This window comes from Oryctolagus cuniculus, chromosome 13 (genome assembly GCF_964237555.1).
Source record: "Oryctolagus cuniculus chromosome 13, mOryCun1.1, whole genome shotgun sequence".
NCBI lineage: Eukaryota > Metazoa > Chordata > Mammalia > Lagomorpha > Leporidae > Oryctolagus > Oryctolagus cuniculus.
In genome coordinates this window covers 66247286-66268330 of record NC_091444.1, presented here as the reverse complement: position 1 = coordinate 66268330, position 21045 = coordinate 66247286, and the positions used below count along the sequence as shown (strand labels likewise).

Genomic DNA, 21045 nt, shown 5'->3' with positions numbered 1-21045 from the left:
GGGTTGACAGTTTTTTTCTCCTAAGATTTGGAATATATCTTGCCATTCTCTCCTAGCCTGTAGCGTTCTGATGAGAAATCTGCTTGTGAGTCTAATTGGAGATCCTCTGAAAGTTATCTGGTATTTCTCTTGTGCACATTTTAGAATCTTTTCTTTATGATTTACTGTGGAAAGTTTGACTACAAAAAAAGGTCTTTTCTGGTTATTTCTATTAGGAGTTCTATGTTCCTTTTGTACTTGGATGTCATTTTCTTTTCCAAATTAGGGAAGTTTTCTGTAATTATTTCACTAAAAAGGCCTTCTATTCCTTTCTTTCTCTCTGTACATTCAGGAACACCTAAAGACTTGCATGTTGGGTTATTTGATAGTATCCCATAAATCTCCAACACTGCTTTTTACTTTTCTTATTTCTCCTTCTTCTTCTTCTTTTTTTTGTCTAAAATTTCCAGAGATTTGTCTTCTAATTTGGATATTCTTTCTTCTGTCTTACTGTACTTAAGGCTTCCCACCATATTTTTTATTTGTTCTGTTGAATTCATTTCCAATATTTTGTTTTGATTTCTGTTTAATATTTCACTTTTCCTTGGAAAAGTTTTCATTCATGTCATCTGAGGATTTCTTTAGTTCATGAATTGCTTCTGATTACTTCTAAGTAATCCTATGATCTATTTCTTGAATTCCATTTTTGGCATTTCATCAATCTCTTCATCTTCACATTCTAGTATTGAAGTGTTATGTTGTTTTAGAGACATCCTCCTTATTTTTGTATCTTGAATTGCTGTGTTTATTATTAGGGATTTGTGGTGACACTTGTTGGTTTTTTGTTTGTTTTACCCCTGTGATGTATTTTATCTGTGAACTATGCCTCTGTGGCTTAGTGGAATATCTACTTTTTAGTGAATACCCAGAACCGTGTGCAGGGTGTGGTCTGAGAGCTCTGTCTAGTGCTTCAGTGTGAGGGGAGTGTCTAAGATGACACCCAAGTTGGGTGTGGTAAATCTCCCCCCCCTGTTTTTAATATCAGAGAGAAAGTTTGTTCAGTTCTGTTGGTGTAGTCTCATGCTTACCTCCTCTTCTCATGGAGTCCCAACACCTGGGCGCTAGCCCCAGTGGGTACAGTTTTCATCCATGCTGCCACAAGAATCACACAAAGGATCCGTGCTGTCCTCGGCCTTAGCGTGGATCCAGCAGCAATGACCCTCAACAGGGAAATAGAGAACATTTAGCATATGGAGCTGCCCACAGTGACTGTTCACACCCTGAGCCCTTCCATGCAGCCACAGTGTTTTCTTGGTCTCACCACACAAGACTCCCACAGTCATGATCTCCAAAACCCTGTCAATTCTCCTAGCCAGATTCAAGCATCTCCTCTTGGCTGGTTGCTGGGAAAGCAGACAAAGGCTGGCACAGCTGTTTCATATCTCCAAAATGATGCCTGCTGTCTCTCAGCTAGTTACAGCACACTAGTGCCATGTGGTCATGGAGAGAGAAACCTGCCCCTCCCCCGTTTTTTATCTCTAGATTAACAGGTACACTGTCCTCCACAAGGCTCCAAGCCTGACTTAACGCCAGACTCTTCCCGCAGCTTTATCACCAGGGGCTTAGGCTACTGTAGTCTGGTCTCACCTTACTCCATACCTGGTGTTGAGGCTCTCGGCTGCTGGGTTGGACACATCCACACCCTCCATGTAGGTTCACAGTGCCCCTCTAATTTATGTGGAATTTCCTCTGCTGTTTTCTCGCTAACTCTTCCCTGAGATTGTGGCCTCTCTACTTTTCTTTTAACTATCTTCCCCTAGACTAGAGCAGTAAGCTCCCTCCCTGTTCTTGTCCATTTCCACCATCTTGACTCAAATGTCTTTTGTTAATTGCTTAGCTTCATGTCTAGCACATTGTGGACTGCTAAGTAAAGGCTAAAAGACTTGCATTTTTTCCTCCCATAATTTTAATATTTCTGTTTCTACTTTTTTTTTTTTTTTTTTTTTTTTTTTTTTTTTTTTGACAGGCAGAGTGGACAGTGAGAGAGAGAGACAGAGAGAAAGGTCTTCCTTTGCCGTTGGTTCAACCTCCAATGGCCGGCGCGGCCAGTGCGCTGCGGCCTGTGCACCGCGCTGATCCAAAGGCAGGAGCCAGGTGCTTCTCCTAGTCTCCCATGCGGGTGCAGGGCCCAAGGACCTGGGCCATCCTCCACTGCATTCCCTGGCCACAGCAGAGAGCTGGCCTGGAAGATTGGCAACCGGGACAGTATCCGGCGCCCTGACCGGGACTAGAACCCAGTGTGCCGGCGCCGCAAGGTGGAGGATTAGCCTATTGAGCCACGGCGCCAGCCTCTGTTTCTACTTTTACAATTTCATTTCATATACATCTTTCATTTGAAGAGCTCAATCTTGTGTAGAAGAGAGTGAAGTATAAATATTTTTTAAAAGATTAGAAGCAGCAAATGAAGAGGTTTGCCAGAGTAGAAGTAAAGCAGACCCGAGAATATGTGATGGAAGAAGTTGTATTCCTGTTGTAAACAAAGACAGCAAATTTTGTATTAGTAGGAAATAGCAAATAGACGAAGTTGTCATATAATAACTTGACATGAACAGTGTTTCTGTGATAAATACTAGCTTGCACTTGAATCTGAGCCACAGGCTTAAAGTAGTTGCATTTCTTTTGAAATTTTTGATTGTGTTGTATATTTGTATTGCAGGCAGAACTGAGAGATCGTTATAGGGAGGGAAATTTTCTAGGCCCAGAAACTAGGAAGCAGATGTACAATTTTTGAAATTAGAATGAGTGAGGCTATCAGTTCTTTTAAAGTGCTGGGACTTTCAGCTCTTAGAATAGAACATTTGCTGTATCTGTGTTCTGTTTACCAGGGCACAATATTAGACACTCTGGATTTTATTTCCATATGGAAGTGATTCCATGTGACAGGTGCCATGATATTTCTGATTTAGGGCCCAATAATAGTGCCCTTTCTTTCATTCAATTTGTCTCTTGATTTGCAATTGGCCCCCTGACCTGTTCAGCCACACCAATACATGGCTGGGATCATGAGTTAAGTGACCATATAATTTATCATCTAAACCATACACTTTTCAGAGTGGAAATGGTCAGGTAATAGGTAGAAATCTGGACAGCCTTGAGTAAGTTGAGCATTTGTGATTTTAGCCAATAACCATTCCTCTGTTGCCTTCAAAAGCCAAAACATTTTTTGTTTATCTGTGTATTTGCCTTAATGATATTTTTGTATTTGATATGGGAGTACAGAAACCCAAAAGGTTAACTTCCCTGTTTTGACTTTCCTGAACCATGTGTTTTGTTTTCTAATTTGAAGTGATATTTTTTATATTAAAATGATCAGGAGCTTCTTTCAGGTCTCCTACTTGGGTATAGGGGCCCAAGGACTTGGGCCATTCTCTACTGCTTTCCCAGTTGCATTAGCAGGGTGCTGGATCAGAAGTGGAGCACCCAGAACTCAAACTGGTGCCCATATGGGATGCTGGCGCTGCCAGGCCAGGGCTTTAACCTGCTATGCTACAGTGCCAGCACCAATTATCCTGATTAGTCAGTTAAAAGACTATCTTATAATTATTATTATTTTTTTGACAGGCAGAGTTAGACAGTGAGAGAGAGAGGGACAGAAAGAAAGGTCTTACTTTTTCCGTTGGTTAACCCCGCAAGTGGCTGCTATGGCTGGTGTATTGCGGCCGGCGCGTTGCACCGATCTGAAGCCAGGAGCCTGGTCTCCTATACGGGTGCAGGGACCAAGGACCTGGGCCATCCTCCACTGCACTCCCGGGCCACAGCAGAGAGCTGGACTGGAAGAGGAGCAACCGGGACAGAACTGGCGCCCCAACTGGGACTAGAACCCCGGGTGCTGGAGCTGCAGGCGGAGGATTAGCCTAGTGAGCCACGGCGCCAGCCCTTATAATTATTAAGTAGACCAAATGGTTCTTTCTTTGGATTCCACCAGCTAGATAATAACCAGGAGGCACATTAAAAGACAGATGTGAAGCTGAGGCTCTTACTATCCACTTCTTGTACATGTCATACTTGGCAAAGACAGAATCCTAGGTCATTTATACTGTTGGAATATTGCTTTCATTTTTCTGTTTTGCAGTTATATTTAGGCTGTTGAAATTAATGTCGGTGAATCAATGTTAAGACCAGGATAAAGGAAAGTTAAATTTTATATTTTATATGCTCCTCCCACTCTTCTCTTGACAGAAAAAAGCCTGGCCAGACCACAAGCGGGAATGCAAATGCCTTAAAAGCTGCAAACCCAGATATCCTCCTGACTCTGTCCGACTTCTGGGCAGAGTAGTTTTCAAACTTGTGAGTATCAAACTTGGGAAATACGCTTGGGATTTAATTTAACAAAAGCATTTGCAGTTGCATTTATTATTTATATTTTAGGCTCCATTCAAACTCATGTAGAAAGTTGATTTTTCCGGGATGTATTTTAAGACACAAAACTTGGTGGTGGTGGTAGTGAAGAAGTACATATCTCCTCATTGAAGGCACTGTGATCTTTGGGGGAATGGAGCTCGAAGTCCCATGTTTAGGGTATAAGTTGTTAGTAAGATCTGTAAAATTGCCTTTGTAACTTTTCTGCTGTGAACTAATACACAGAACACATATATGCTTTTTGGTTGCCTTTTCAAATGAAATGTTAATCGGATAATAATATGTTAAATGGAAGAGTCTTTATTTTAATTTTTTTCCTATAGCCAGGATTTACTGAAATGATTTCTTCTGCTCTTTTTCATACAGTGCCAAAAACAATGAGCAGATTCAGTAAGAATCCTTTTGCTAGTCTTAAGAATGAGAGTCTTTCTCAAATTATTGCAGGCTCCAGCTCTGATCTTTCCTGTTATTTATTTGTTGTTTATTGACTCTTTTCACCAGTCTAAAATTTTGTGTATTTATTTTTAAAATATGTATTTTCATTTATACTTGAAAGAGATGCATGCATGTTCACGTACACACACACACACACACACACACAGAGGGAGGGAGGGAGGGGGAAAGAAAGAGAGAGAGAGAATATCAGAGGTCTTCCACCTACTAGTTTTCTCTCCAGATGCCTGCAACCAGGCTGAAACTCTGCCTCACAGAGTGTGCATTAGTGGGGAGTGAATCAGAAGTAGAGTAGCTGGGACTTGAAATGGCTCTCTGATATGGGATACAGACATTACAAGCCATGAATTCTTAACTGCTGAGTCAGATACCTGCTGACAGTATAAAATTTTGTGAAGGGCCTTAGAAAGATAAAAGTATGAAAACTTGTTCTAAGAGGGTTTTTTTAAAGAATGATTTATTATTTATTTGAGAGGTAGAGTTACAGAGAGAGGTTCCATTCGCTGGTTCGCTCCTCAAATGGCTGCAACGGCCAGAGCTGTGCTGATCCAAAGCCAGGAGCCAGGAGCTTCTTCTGGGTCTCTCACACAGGTGCAGGGGTCCAAGGACATGGGCCATCTTCTACTACTTTCCCAGGCCATAGCAGAGAGCTAGATAGGAAGTGGAACAGCTGGGATGTGAACTGGCACCCGTATGGGATGCTGGCACCACAGGTGGAGGCTTAGCCCACTATACCATGGTGCCAGCCCCCCTAAGAGTTTTGCATTTGGAGATTAGACTGGTTGGTGAAGTTACACATTGGATTTAAAGTTGTTACAGATTAGGTAATTCTACTCTAATAGGAAGATGATAAACAGAAAGAATATATAGAAAATGGTCTTCTAAATAAATTTTCATTTAATTATCTAATGTACTCAAACATGTTTGTTTATCTATTTGAAGACTTGAAATTATTTTTGGTGTTTTCCCCCTTTCATTCACAGATGGAAGAAATACCCTCAGAATCAGAGAAACTTTACACATTTTATGATCTGGAATCAAGTAAGTGATTATCAGCATCTTTTTTTTTTAAGTTTCTTAACTTGTATTTTATTTTATTTTATTTTTGCTTATTTGACAGAGTTAGACAGTGAGAGAGAGAGAGACAGAGAGAAAAGTCTTCCCTCAGTTGGTTCACCCACCAAATAGCTATGGCCAGAACTGCACTGATCCGAAGCCAGGAGCCAGGTGCTTCCTCCTGGTCTGCCATGTGGGTACAGGGGTCCAAGCACCTGGGCCATCCCCCAGTGCCTTCCCAGGCCACAGCAGAGAGCTGGACTGGAAGAGGAGCAACCGGGATAGAACTTGGCACCCATATGGGATGATGGTGCCGCAGGCGTAGGATTAATCAAGTGAGCCATGGCGCTGGCCCATTTTTATTTTTTTAATATTTTATTTGTTTGAAGGAGTTACCAAGAGAGGTATAGACACAGGGAGAGAGAGAGAGAGAGAGATCTTCCATCTGCTTGCTCACTCTCTAAATGGCTGCAATGGCCAGAACTGGGCCAATCTGAAGCCAGGCACCAGGAGCTTCTTTCAGGTCTCTTACTTGGTTACAGGGACCCAAGGACTTGGGCCATTCTCTACTGCTTTCCCAGTTGCATTATCAGGGTGCTGGATCAGGAGTGGAGCACCCAGAACTCAAACTGATGCCCATATGCGATGCTGGCGCTGCCAGGCCAGGGCTTTAACCTGCTATGCCACAGTGCCGGCACCAATTATCAGCATCTTAAAAAGGAATTCCTATCATTTGTTTGCTGAGCTGATGAACTGATGTAGTTTTACCTTTGTTTTTATGTGCATCAACCCTTAAAATCTTTCTGTTTTTATATACATCCAACCTATTTAATTTACTTCAGGGTAACTTTGGCCATAAAGCACCATAATGATGGCCAGGTTAGGCAGAGGGGTGTAACCATTGGTCCAATAATATTTTTCTTCTCTCCTTTAATTCTTGCCTCTCTTAATTTCCTCTCCTGCTAACTTTTCCATGTTATGGAAGAATGATATAGTGAATATGGGAGTATATAGTAGTGATGTAGTGAACATGTAGTGAATATGTTCCAGGAAGCTTTGGGGATTACTAAGCCTTATGGAAAGTAGAAGGCACATACTTAGACTCTGTGGCAGTATTGAGCATTGTTCTATATTAGCACAGTTGTAGCCCAGCTATTGGGATGACTGAAAGACATACCAGATCTGGATGTGAAGCAAAGAAAAGGTTTATTTTGCTTTTGTGTTGGCACAGATCCTCTTCTCTGAGGTCATAAAGGACTTCAACCCAAAAGCAGCCAGAGTGTATACAGGAAGCTCACCCATAGCTTAATGTTTGTGGTTGGAGACAGGAAAAGAAGATGATCTGGAACAGATGGATGATTATGAGATCCTCAGTGCCAGTGGAAATAAATTATTATTTAAGAAATCATTCGGTTGATTACTGTGTTTAACAAGTAATTTAAAGAAAATATATATAGATCTGACTTGAGTGACAGTTAAGTTATATTCAACTTGATGTATCTTTTCAAGTTTTAGTGGAGAACTTGTCAGTTATTTTTTCTTGTTGTATTACTTGCTAGGTAATTAACATCTCTCTCAATGAGTTTTACTGTTGCCATTAGCCTTGCTTAGTAGAGGTGGCAGTCATACTGCCTTAACTGAAATGCTCTCAGATGTTAATTGAATTGTGCGTTCTTACCCTTCAAACCCCTTTGATGATATAGTTTAAACTGATATTTTGAAAGGGTAATATCAGCTCTAGAACCCTCTCTTTTTGTTTGGTTTGAAGCAGCACCTTTCCTTGTTATTCAGCATAGAAGTAACTTGGGTTGAGATCTTTGGTTTCTGCCTGATGTGCTGTGTGATACATCTTACCTATTTGAACTTTATTGAAACTTTTTAGCTTTCATTTTCTGTCTTTGTATTATATTATATTATATTATATTATATTATATTATATTAGCAGTGGAGTTGTAGACAGTGAGAGAGAGAGACAGAGAGAAAGGTCTTCCTTCTGTTGGTTCTCTCCCCAAATGGCCCCTATGGCCGGCGCTGCGCCGATCCAAAGCCAGGAGCCAGGTGCTTCTTTCTGGTCTCCCATGCAGGTACAGGGGCCCAAGCACTTGGGCCATCCTCCACTGCCCTCTTGGGTCAGAGCAGAGAGCTGGACTGGAAGAGGAGCAACCGAGACTAGAACCGGTGCCCATATGGGATGCCAGCACCGCAGGCGGAGGATTAACCAAGTGAGCCATGGCGCTGGCCCCTCATTTTCCGTCTTTTTGCCTTTGAGATGATGCTCTCCATCAGTTTGTCCTGATCAAGTTGTAAATTATTTCATAGAAAAATGTGTTCAAATTCACTGACTTGAGAATTTTTGGTGCTTATACCTGTATGCAGGATGATGTAGGAAATCTGGTGACACAGAACCGGTTGATTTTGGTTTTGATGCTTTTTCATCTTTATGCACATTTATTTTTTGATATGTGTTTGATCTTACATTGTAGATAAAGCTTTGAGGAATTTAATGGATAATGTATGTATCATGATTTGTAGTCGAAAAATAAAATGCTATGTATTTGCTCTTCCTCAGAATGAAATGTAAGATAGGAGATACCTGGTTTAACCGCCAGCTTTGAGCACCTGAAAATTACCCATTGAAAGTTCACTTTGTGACTGTTTTATTAATTTTCTCTTTTAAAAAGATATTAACAAACTGACTGAAGATAAGAAAGAGGGCCTCAGGCAACTTGCAATGACATTTCAACATTTCATGAGAGAAGAAATCCAGGATGCCTCTCAGCTGCCACCTTCCTTTGACATTTTTGAAGCCTTTGCAAAAGTAAGTGTTTAATCTCTTTGCTGATGCCATAAATCAATCCATTGCTTCTTAGTTTGTTGCTCATTACAGGAAAGTTTAGAACTTTGATGGGAAATCCAATACTCCCCTATCTTAATTAGGAGTGAATGAGAAAATGTATTATGTATATTGAAAAGTGTATTTCTTTTTGTATTTTGTCAGTGTGTTCTTAGTACTTGAGTATGTTCATCATCAACTCACAAAGCATACCCCTGGAAGAAAGGGTAGGCTTTTGTTTTTCATAAGGAAACAGTATATTCTGTTATTTCTTGCTAGTGGATTTGAGCTTGCCATTGCATTCACAATATTTTAGGGTGGTTGTTTCAACATAGAGCTTGTCTTTGAAGTGAAAATTTATTGGAGTCCATTTTGGAATAAGTGCATTCTGAATGTGTTAGCATAACTATTTCTGACTTTAAAGTAATTGTTTATAGTTGTCTTTAAATGTTTCAGGTCATCAAAATTCTAAGTTGGAGATGGAAAACAGGTTTTATTTGGCATTTCATTTGTGATTTGTTGGTAATTGATAACTGAAGTGTTCACTGTGGAAATGGTTTGTCTTGGCCCAAGGAGGAAGGTTGCAATGATTGATTCTTGATATCTGCCCAGGCATAGGGGTCACATGTCAGATATACTGCTCTTCCCGCCATGGAGCTGCTTCTCCTTGCCTTGTATTGTATATTTTGTTTTGTTTTAATATTGAACACATTTTAATAATAAGTGAAAGTTTACTTATGAAGATGATTTACATTTATTTGAAAGTTTTTAAGGGATTTATTTTTTTGAAAGGCAGAGTTACATAGAAAGGGAGAGACAGAAAGAGAGAGAAAGATCTTCCAATTCCCTGGTTCACTCCCCAAGTGGCCACAATGGCTGGATCTGGAGCAGACTGAAGCCAGGAGCCTTGAATTCCATCCAGGTTTTCCAACAGGGCTGCAGGACCCAAAGTTTTCAGCTATCTTCTACTGCTTTCCCACGGAGCTGGATTGGAAGGAGATCAACTGGCTCTCGCTGGTGCCTATATGGGATTCTGGTGTCATAGGCAGCCAGCCTAACCGTTGCAATGCAACAGCAGCTCCATTTACTTGAAATTTGAATGCACACATCTAATGGTGTATTTATCCCTTCATATTTTGAGGTATGGTTTAATCCAGTTATTTTCTAAGAATTTAGATTGCTAGATACAGTTCCCCAAATGTATTTTTATTTCATCTTCTTATGATTTTATCATAATAACATATTAGTATTATATTCTTGTTTGTCTTATTATTTAAAATTAATTTCAAAATATAGTGATTGCTTATAATTTTGATGCTTCTGAAAATTATTACCCATAGCAGTACCATGTATGCAATGTACACAGGCTTCTTTGATATTAAATATTATAAAAACTAATACCTACCAGGAGATAAAAATATACTTTATAATGGCTGTTACTTCATGGCTAGGGTTGATTCTGGCTGCTCTATGACATTTACTTCTATTATTTAAAATGTGTATGTGCTAATTAATTGAGTTATTAACATTCATTAAAGTATTTTAAAATATTGTCTATTGCTAATAGTAAAAGGTGAATTGCCATCTTATTTCTCTTGTTTCTTTTAAAATAATTTTAATCTCCTGTATCTTACAATAAGCTTCTCTACATGTTGTGTAGGGTGGAAATTCTGTCACCATGATTAAATGGACAAATTGTCTTCTACCTTGCCCCCCCCCCCACCTATTTATACTTGCTATTACTGCAGCAGTAGAACATATACGTCTTTGAAATGTTTTGGCATATTTGGATTCAGATGCATTATTTCTGCCTTAAAATATCATTTAGAAATCAGAGGAAAGTAGCATTAATCCATGACTCATACATTTTTGGTGAAGGTACATTAATATTTTATGACATACAGTTGTTACAAATTTGCCTTCACTCTTTTCCTCCCTTCTTTCTTTTTGGAATAGAATGGTCTTCAGTTAAGTTAGTTGGTATCCTGAAAATCTCAGGAAATAGCCACTGATCTCATAATATTGCAAATGAGTGACAACGCAGATCATAGCAAGAACAATTTGGTGCCGATGCTCTGGCATAGCTGATAAAGCCGTTGCCTGCAGTGGCAGGATCCCATATGGACGCCAGTTAGTGTTCTGGCTTTTCCACTTCTGATACAGCTCTCTGCATTGGCCTGGGAAATCAGTGGAAGAGGGCCCAAGTGCTTGGGCTCCTGCACCCATGTAGGAGACCCACAAGAAGCTCCTGGTTTCACATCAGTACAGCTCCAGCTGTTGTGGCCCTTTGGGGAGTGAACCAGCAGATGGAAGACTTTCTCCCTCTCTCTCTCTCTGCACTGAGCAGAGAAATTTTATCCCAATCTACTGCTTATCTCCCAAGTTTGCTGAGGTAGAATTAATCACAGAGAAGAAAAGGGTACCGCAGAATATATTCCTTATAGTGACTGCTTTTGTGTACAAACTATCAGTGAAGGATAGTTCTATGTTGACCTACCTTCCTGACCCCAATAAACTAAGTTTTGAATTTATAGGATGAAGACAATTGGCTTACCCATGTGGGCACCCTGATGGAGTTATGAGATCCTGTCTTTGGCCTGGCCCAGGCCTGGACATTGTGGACATCTACTGATTTACTCCCCCAAATGGCTGCAATGTCTGTGGCTGGGCCAGGCTGAAATCAGGAGCCTGCATCTCCGTCTGAGTCTCCAGCGTTGGTGGCACTTTGGCCCACATCTGACGCTTTCCCAGGTGCATTAGCAGGGAATTGGATTAGAAGCACAGCAGCCAGGACTGAACTGGTGCTCATCCATGGGATGCTGGCATTGCAGGAGGTGGCTTAACCCACTGTGCTACAATGCTGGCCCATTTTTTTGTTTTTTAAACTTAGATCGTACATTCCTTGAGATTACGTGACTGAATGGAAATAAAAGCATAAAGTTTTGGAATGGAAGATGATGATTGCCATTGACAGCCATGAAGGTGATCAGAGGGCTGGAGGTGTGCTGGTGATGTTTGTTAGTGAGAGCACAGGAGAGCCGATTATTTGTTTGCTTATGAAAATTCAAGGCCAAAGCAGCCTCTGCTGATCTTTGTCAGATTGTTTAGAGAAGATGTGTGTCCATCCCTACAAGCCCTTTCTCCTCATTCCATACTTTTATTCCTTCCAATCCTGTCTTCAAACAAAATTTCTGGTTGGGTTTGGAAACAAACTTAACTTGGTGTGACAACTTCTGCAGTTGTTTTGCTGGTTGGGACCTACAACATTTGTTACAAGTCTGAAAAAATGTTTATGTTAGTAATCATGTATATGAACTTTAAAAGGTAAGAAAATCACAGTTAGTGACAGGATATATTTAAATGGGAGGCAAAATATAAGTCTTTTTCTCTAAACAAGTAAATGAAATGATCTCAATATCAGTTTCCTCATGCATAAATGGGAATAATAACATTATCTATTTCAGAGGTAAAAAGGGAGATTAACTACAAGATGGTTAGAAGAGTGACACGTATTACTAATTTCAAATACCGTTGCCTCCACATCCCAGCTTATTTGTATTCGAATATAAAATTTGGTAGTATTTTGTGTCTCCCTATGCTGTCATAAAGCCAAGAGTGCAGTCTGTGACTGATTGTAAACTGGCGTTTCACATGGCTGCTCACAGAGGTACCCAGTGCTGGTGTCTCTTGAGATGCTGAGAATTACCTGTCGTGTTGAGAAGAAATTTTGTTAAGACAAAATAGTGTCTTTCCCCCCAATAACTATCTTGACTGCAGTCTGTGGCGATTGTGGACAGAAATCGTATACTATTGCCTGTATTCATAGCAACTGTGTGATTTCATAGTAGTTTTTTAAGATTTCATGTAGGAAATGTAATAGGCTTGCTAGATGAATGAAATATTTCTCACACATGCATCCTAACAAGTTGAATTTAAATTAGTTTTCATGTTATAATACACTAAAATGGCAATGGAGTACAGTATTTGTTCCGTCTCTTAAAAATGTATTTGAAAATTACTGGCAATGATTATTGATAGCCTAAACTTATTCTCAGTAAAACTGTGCATTTTCTTTTTTGCTTTCTTTTTTTTTTTTTTTTTTTTTTTTTTTTTTTTTTTTTATTGACAGGCAGTGGACAGTGAGAGAGAGAGAGAGAGAGACAGAGAGAAAGGTCTTCTTTTGCCGTTGGTTCACCCCCTAATGGCCGTTGCGGCTGGCACGCTGATCCGAAGCCAGGAGCCAGGGGCTTCTCCTGGTCTCCCATGCGGGTGCAGGGCCCAAGCACTTGGGCCATCCTCCACTGCACTCCCGGGCAACAGCAGAGAGCTGGACAGGAAGAGGAGCAACCGGGACAGAATCTGGTGCCCCAACCGGGACTAGAACCCGGTGTGCCGGCACCGCAAGGTGGAGGATTAGCCTAGTGAGCCGCGGTGCCGGCCCAGAACTGTGCATTTTCTATGCACAGAAAAGATTTTTGGAAGGAGGGTGGTTCTAGACAAATATATTTAATTGCTTTTATTTTTTCTGGACTTAAAACTTTCTTTTTCAGAAACGCATTTGGCAAACTGATTAGAAATCTGATAAAATCTGAGCAACAAATAAGAAAATTGACTGGTTGCACGAAACATTTCAAAAACAGACATTAAGTTGGAAGCAACAAGAAACAAAAAAAGGGACCTTTCTGACCACAAAACATAAGACATTTTTAGTGTTTCCAGAGCCATGCAAAGCACTATTTAACTTTATGAAGCTGTGTAACCGCCATAGAAATTTTTGATTAGAATGTGGAACTTTGAAAGATATTCCCTCCCATTTTGTTTTACACAAAATATTATTTCTCTTAGTAGCATGTTATTTTTATTTCTTAAAGCACATATGTGAAGTCTAAAACTTGGCTTTCTGAAATCTAATTTTTAATGCTGTTAGCTTCAGCTGGTTTTTCAGTATACACTCCAGTTGCATAGATTTGAAAGTGAGGATTTTAGAAGGTAGTTTTCGTACTATGGTACTTAAATTTTATATTAACTTTCATTCTGAGTAAATTAATTTTTATGGAAAAGTATTTTTTATTGGAGAAACAGTGGAGAATATGTTAGAACAAGATCTTGCTAATTCATAAAACAAAAGGAAATAGAGATTTAATATTTTGAGCTATGCTAGAAATAGGCAAAAGCAGATTATAATGAATATTTAATACATTCAGGATTACGTATATACACTTGATTGGTGTATCCATTTATATCTGGAGTGTTAATAAATAATCTGTGTGATATTCTGGCATAACCTCATAATTTTAGTAAAGTATATAAATAAACATTCCAGAAAACATACTTGATAACTCTTTTTTGGTCCTTTTTATTCTCTTGCAAACAGTGTACCTCAGTGGAAAGGAAGAAAAAAATTGATCATGATGTATTCCATTTTTCATCTTGAATTTTCAGTTGTTAGCCACCTTATTCTGGATGTACCAATATTCTGTTTCATTGTTGCTGGTAGGTTAAGTTGTGGGAAGAGTATTACCTTGGTGGTTGTTTTGAAAAGTCAGGAATGTATGTGTTGGCCACTTGAGGCTTTCAAGTTCACACAGGACCAAATTTTAGAGCCTTTGTGTTGATGAGTTCAGTAGGATTTTACTGTGGTAGCATGCCTTAAAGTAGTAAAGAGAGCAATATTTTGAATTAATAAAGTGATGGATTATCTAATTACAAAGCTGATGTGCAATGGCAATATGATAACTTTGACTGCATTACTAAATGATCCTAGTGACTGATCAGATGTGCCCGAGTTCCATTAAGGAAAAACATGTCATTAAATATTTAATACTAGAAGTGAGCAGACACACCAGGGTTGCTAACCTCCAGCCATCGAGTGCATGCATCTTTATGTTTGGTGGTAACTGCTGGCAGAGGTGTCTCTCTAGTCTGCTTCAGAACAGCTGCTAGAAGAGTTAGTCACTGGGATTATCCTTCTCTTCTGGTTTTAAGTAAAACAGGCAAGCAACCAAATTCTTAACTACACACAGATCTTGAAATTCTAATTACAAAATGGTGATGCACTTATGGTTTATGTGTTTTTTCTTTATTAAAACAAATTGGAGCGGTTGGGGCTGTGGTGCAGTGTAGGTTAATCCTCTGCCTGCCGTGCCGGTTCTAGTCCTGACTGTTCCTCTTCTAATCCAGCTCTCTGCTATGGCCTGGGAAAGCAGTAGAAGATGGCCTACGTCCTTGGGCCCCTGCATGCTTTTGGGAGACCTGGAAGAAGCTCCTAGCTTCCAATGGACCCTGCTTCAGCCAATATGGTTGTTTGGGGAGTGAACCAGTGGATGGAAGACCTTTCACTCTGTCTCTCCCTCTCACTGTCTGTAACTCTACCTCTCAAATGAAAACAAAAACAAAAACAGATTGAGTGTATAAGTATATTCAAAAGACAGTTATTCTTCAAAATGTTCTTCAACCATCAAGTAAAGTGACAGTTATAGGACAATTGCATTTTAGAAACAGAGCAAGTCATTGTTTACATTTTTATTAATCAAATTTATTTATTATATTCTTCATTTTTGGAGTTTCTTCATTTATTTGTAAGTAACCTATGAAGAGGTGGTGTATATTTATCAAAGTTAAACAGCAGATGCCAGCTAACTTCTGAAATTGAGAAAGTTCTTTTTTTTTCTATTTTTAAAAATAAGGTATTCACTAATTTATTTGATAGGCAGAGGAATGGGGGAGAGGTAGAGACAGAGAGAGAAAGACAGACAGACAGGCAGACAGAGCTTCCGTCTGCTGGTTCATATCCAAAATGGCCACAGGAGCCAGGGCTGGGCCAGGCTGTAGTCAGCTTGAAAATCTGGCCAGGTTTCCCACATGGGTACAAGTTCTTGGTCAGCATTTTTTTATACTTGTGTTAGGTTAATTGCTTATGTAAGAACTAGTGCTTTGATTTTTTAAAAAAAGTATTGATAAACAAACATGTTTGTCAAGCTTTATTGCCTTTTCTGAGTGTATGGTATAACTTGCTGTTAATTTGATAGAGATATTTTAATTTTCTTAAGATTTATTTATTTATTTATTTGAAAGAGTTACACAGAGAGAGCAGAGAGAGAGAGGTCTTCCATCCAATGGTTCACTCCCCAATTGGCCGCAAAGGCTGGAGCTGTGCTGATCTGAAGCTAGGAGCCAGGAGCTTCCTTGGAGTCTCTCACGTGGGTGCAGGTGCCCAAGGACTTGGACTGTCTTGTACTGCTTTCCCAGGCCATAACAGAGATCTGGATCAGAAGTGGAGCAGCCAGGTCTCGCACTGGTACCCATATGGGATGTTAGCACTGCAGGTGCTGGCAGCCTTACCCATTACGCCACAGTGCTAGCCCCGATATTTTAATTTAATTTAATTTTTAAAGGATTTATTTTATTTGCAAATCAGAATTATACACACATGGAGCAGAGAGAAAGAGAGAGAGAGAGAGAGAGAGAGAGAGAGAGAGAGAAATTGCTCAATCTTCCATCCAGTGGTTCACTTCTCAAATGGATGCAATGGCTGGGACTGGGCCAGGCCAAAACCAGGAGCCAGGAGCTTCTTCCAGGTCTCCCATGTGTATGTAGGGCCAAAGCACTTGGGCCATTCTCTGCTGCTTTCCCAGGCCATTAACAGGGAGCTGGATTGCAAGTGGAGCAGCCAGAACTTGAACTGGTGCTCATATGGAATGCTGGTGCTGCAGGCAGTGGCCGAGTGATTTTTTTTTTTTTTAAAGCTGTTACGTATTTATTTGAAAGAGTTATGGAGGTTGGGGAGGAGACAGACAGAGAAAGATCTTCCATCTGCTGTTCACACCCATCCCCATACATAACAGCCAAGAGTGGACCAGGCCTAAGCCAGGAACTTGAAACTCCATCTGGGTCTCTTATGTGGGTGGCAGGGGCCCAAGTTCCTACGCTGTTTTCTCCTGCTTACTGTGGCATATTAGGAGGGAGCTGGATCAGAAGTGGAGCAGGTGCGACGCAAACCGATGCCCATAGGGGAAGCTGGTGTTGTCTTAACCCACTATGCCACAACACTGGCCCCTAGAGGTAATATTTTTAAAGTGACAGTATGTCTTTGTGAAGTGGCAGAGGTTACTTTTTATTGCTTTGACCTTTCTTTTATTGACAAAATCTGTTCTAGAATACTTTGTCTCCCTACTAGACTTGGAGCCAGGAATTGTACTCATTTAACTTGGATCCCTAGCAACATTCATGGTATTCACTAAGTGTTAATTGTTGATTGAGTGAAGGAATGCATGAAAACTATATCACTTTTCAGCTCAGTGGAGAAAACTTTAATAAATATAAAAAAAAAAAACATATACAAGGCCATTATTGTATTACAAGGTTAAACCACTACTTGTCATGGTGCCATTCTATATTACCAGCCTGGTGGGAGACTAAGATGGAATCCTGGCTCCTTGCCTCAGCCTGGACCACCCCCTTGTTTTGTGGACATTTGGGGAGTGAACCAGCTAATGGAAGATCAATCTCTGTCTGTTTCTCTCTGTTGCTCTGCCTTTTGAATAATAAAATGAATAAATAAATCTTAAAAATTAATATATTCTGTAAATTTGTATACTATAAGTGTACATGACTAGGCAAAAAGAAATCTCTAATATCATTGTAAAAGTCAAGAACTTCAGTAAGTTAGCTGATAGCTCAGCATGAAAGAGACTGCCATTCTCCTAAGTTCTTTAGGAAATGATGAATTATTACATTACTTATTTCAGGGTTCAGGAAGATTTTTTTATAAAAGCTCACATAATAAATATTTAGGCTTTGCAGACCAGGAAATATAAGTGAATTATAATTGCATCCTAGTGATTTGTTATGGAGATTCCTTAAGGTCTCTGAAGGAGCTTTTAAACACTTATTTTAAATTTATAAAAATCATACATTTTTATCATGTACAATGCGTTTTTTTTTTCATTTTCAATTCTCTTTATATACAGAAGATCAGTTTAGCATACATTAAGTAAAGATTTCAACAGTTTGCTCCCACATAGAAACACAAAGTGAAAAATACTGTTTCAGTACTAGTTACAGCATTAAATCACAGCACATTAAGGACAGAGATCCTACATGAGGAGTAAGTGCACAGTGACTCCTGTTGTTGACTTAACAAGTTGACACTCTTGTTTATGGCCTCATAATCACCCTAAGCTCTTGTCATGAGTTGTCAGGGCTATGGAAGCCTTTTGAGTTCACCGACTCTGATCATATTTAGACAAGGTCGTAGTCAAAGTGGAAGTACGTACTTTGTGAAATAACTAAATTGAACTAACACATAAGTTATGTCGCATATTACTGTATCAACTTCTTAACTGCCATTGTAGCCCAACAGCCTCCATGGACAATATGCAAGTGAACACTTTAGGCTCTGTGTCACTGAAACTTTATGGACAAAGAATATTTGTTTTCATATCATTTTCACATATCCCCAAACACTATTCTTTTTACATCTCCCTCTACCATTTAAAAATGTAAGAAGACATTCTTAGTTTGCAGGCTATACAAAAGCAGATAGCAGGACCAGCGCTGCGGTGTAGCAGGTAAAGCCATTGCCTACAGTGCCAGCATCCTGTATGGACACCTGTTCGGGTCCTGGCTGTTCTACTTCTGATCCAGCTCTCTGCTATGGCCTGGTAAAGAAGTAGAAGATGGCCCAAGTCCTTGGTCCCCTACACCCGCATCAGAGATCCAGAAGAAGCTCCTGGCTTCTGGCTTCGGATTGGCACAACTCCATTTGTTGCGGCCAACTGGGGAGTGAACCAGTGAATAGAAGACCTCTCTCTCTCTCTCTGACTCTCCTTCTATCTGTGTTTAACTCTGACTTTCAAATAAATAAATCTTTAAAAAAAAAAAAAAACAGATAGCAGGCCAGATTTGGCTTGTGGGCCATGATTTTCCAATTTCTGAATTACTCTTTGTTAGCCAGAGGTGTTTTGCAGAAAGTAGTAAACAAATTTTGCTGTCAGAAAATTCTCTAATAAAAAAAAAAGGTATTTTTGAATATTCTAACAAGCCATTAGATCTGTAGTTTTACATTGCCAGTCACATCTGTAAGCACAATATAACACAATAATTTTTTGAGTGTGTGCTTTTACTACAAGGTAATTAATTCAGTAACTTTAAAAATATTTTAATTTAATAATAAAATAGATACATGCAGTTATTTTACTAAATGAAGAAAATTGTTACATACAAATATATACGTTATGTACTTTATCATTCTTAGCTTTCTGTTTTTGTCTTTTAACTCTAAAGGTGCTGTGTTTTATCACTTTGCCTTAAAATGAAACAAAGATTTTCTACTGGAAATATTTCAGCTATATGAGTGTAACTCAAATTCAGTTTTTGTTTGAGTCTTTTGATTTTCTTTCCTTAGAATAATGACTGTTAACCTCAGATTTTACTTTGCGATTTGGCTATTTCTATTACAATTGAGAAGAACCTTTCATGGCATAAAAAATCAAATTTGCTTTAGAAGTATAGTATTAGTAGTGATGAAAGCCTGTGATTAAGCTGTCCTGTTGAATGTTGTCATAGGTGGAAACAGTGTTTTTTTTTGAGTTTTTTTTTTTTAAGTATCCTGATAAGGGAGAAACTATTCTTATTTTCTTCAAAGGCTAATTTTTATTAATATTTTTATGTTCAGTACCAGGTGTTAAGTATTTAGAGAGACAAAAGTATTCATATATAAAACATAAAGAAAGAACAGAAAGCCTTGTCATTTCAGGCAACAGATTATGGCACAGTCTCTGGAAGAGCTTTGTATTTTAGTGTTACAACAGTTTATCAGACTGCAGTGGTACCGTTTAACAGCTACCTGTAAGTGTTCCTTTCAGAATTAGAATCTCATGTCATGATGGGTTATATCTAGAAGTATAAGGCTAGGTGATATGTAAAGTGTTCTTTGCATTTGAGGAAATGTATTAAACTAGGATTGCTATTTCCTGGTTATAAAACAAGTAGTCACTGATATTTTCTGTGGAAACTGTTTGACAATTGTGAATATTCTGTATTCTTTCAATTACATGTCTTTGTTTCCTAAGTTCCCGCTTTGTAAAAATCATGAGGATAGGAGTCATTTGTACCTAATTCATTCGTTAGGCATGATAAAACCATCCAGTTCAGAGAGGAAAAGATCACAGAAACTTAACTGGTTCCATTAAAAAAAAGCCTCCCTTATTTTTTTCCCATGATACATGTCTTGTGACTCAAAGAAGGTTAAGTAGTCACGTAGGGACAGGAAGAAAGCTGGAATTTAGGACTTGTGAGCTCTGTCTCATGCTTTTTCTGTTAGTTGATGCCCAGGTACTTAAGAATTAGATACTATATAAAGATAATTGAAAATGAATCTTGATGTGAATGGAAGGTGAGAGGGAGCGGGAGAGGGGAGGGTTGCAGGTGGGAGGGACGTTATGGGAGGGAAAAGCCATTGTAATCCATAAGATGTACTTTGGAAATTTATATTCATTTAATAAAAGTTAAAAAAAGAATTAGATACTAAATTGAAGTGAATTAGATACTAAATTGAAGTTCACTTACAAACAACTTTTCAGCAGCCTCTCTTCCTTATGTTGAAGGTTATCTGTACAAAACCAGAAAAATCAGAATCAGTTACATATTACTATTCTTACCAGCATTTGAAACTAGACTGGATTGTCTTTGTAATGATGAGTTTCAATTTTAAATGATTTTGGCCTTTAGAACTAACTGGATACCCTCCCTTCAGATAAAAGTTATAAACAAGACAACTGTATTCAGTGTAGATTTGTCTTGTTTTCTCCATTGTTTGGCCTATACTTGCCAAGAAGCCAGTGGGTGTTAGTCACTGGTCTGTGTATTTTTTTTTTAATATCTTATTTATTTATTTGAGAGGTAGAGTTACAGAGAGGGAGAGGCAGAGAGAAAGGTCTTCTGTCCACTGGTTGACTCTCCAAATGGCCACAACAGCTGGAGCTGAGCCGTTCTGAAGTCAGGAGCTTCTTAGGGATCTCCCACATGAGTGCAGGGGCCCAAGCGTTTGAGAGAGACATCTTCCACTGCATTCCTAGGCAACAGAGAGCTGGATTAGAAGAGCAGCAGCCAGGACTTAAACTGGTACCCATTTGGGATGCAGGCGCTGCTGCAGACAGAGGTTTAGCTTACTATGCCGGAGCACCGGCCCCTGATCTGTGTCTTATATCAGTAGATCAGGGGATAATTGATGGATGTATCACAAGTTTCCCAATGCTGTGCTCCTTCAATTTTATTTTTAATGTTAATCTTTTTTTTTTTTACCA

The 21045-nt window shown here is 39.2% G+C and overlaps 1 protein-coding gene across 1 annotated transcript in view; it reads left to right on the top strand.

The window, feature by feature from the left end:
- Positions 1-21045, top strand: part of SMYD3 (SET and MYND domain containing 3) — a 777767-nt gene that overhangs the window by 199745 nt on the left and 556977 nt on the right. Inside the window, exons 3-5 of the mRNA XM_002717632.5 lie at positions 4219-4326; positions 5835-5892; positions 8589-8725. Coding sequence (XP_002717678.2) covers positions 4219-4326; positions 5835-5892; positions 8589-8725 — 303 coding nt within the window. The remainder of the gene's footprint in view (positions 1-4218; positions 4327-5834; positions 5893-8588; positions 8726-21045) is intronic.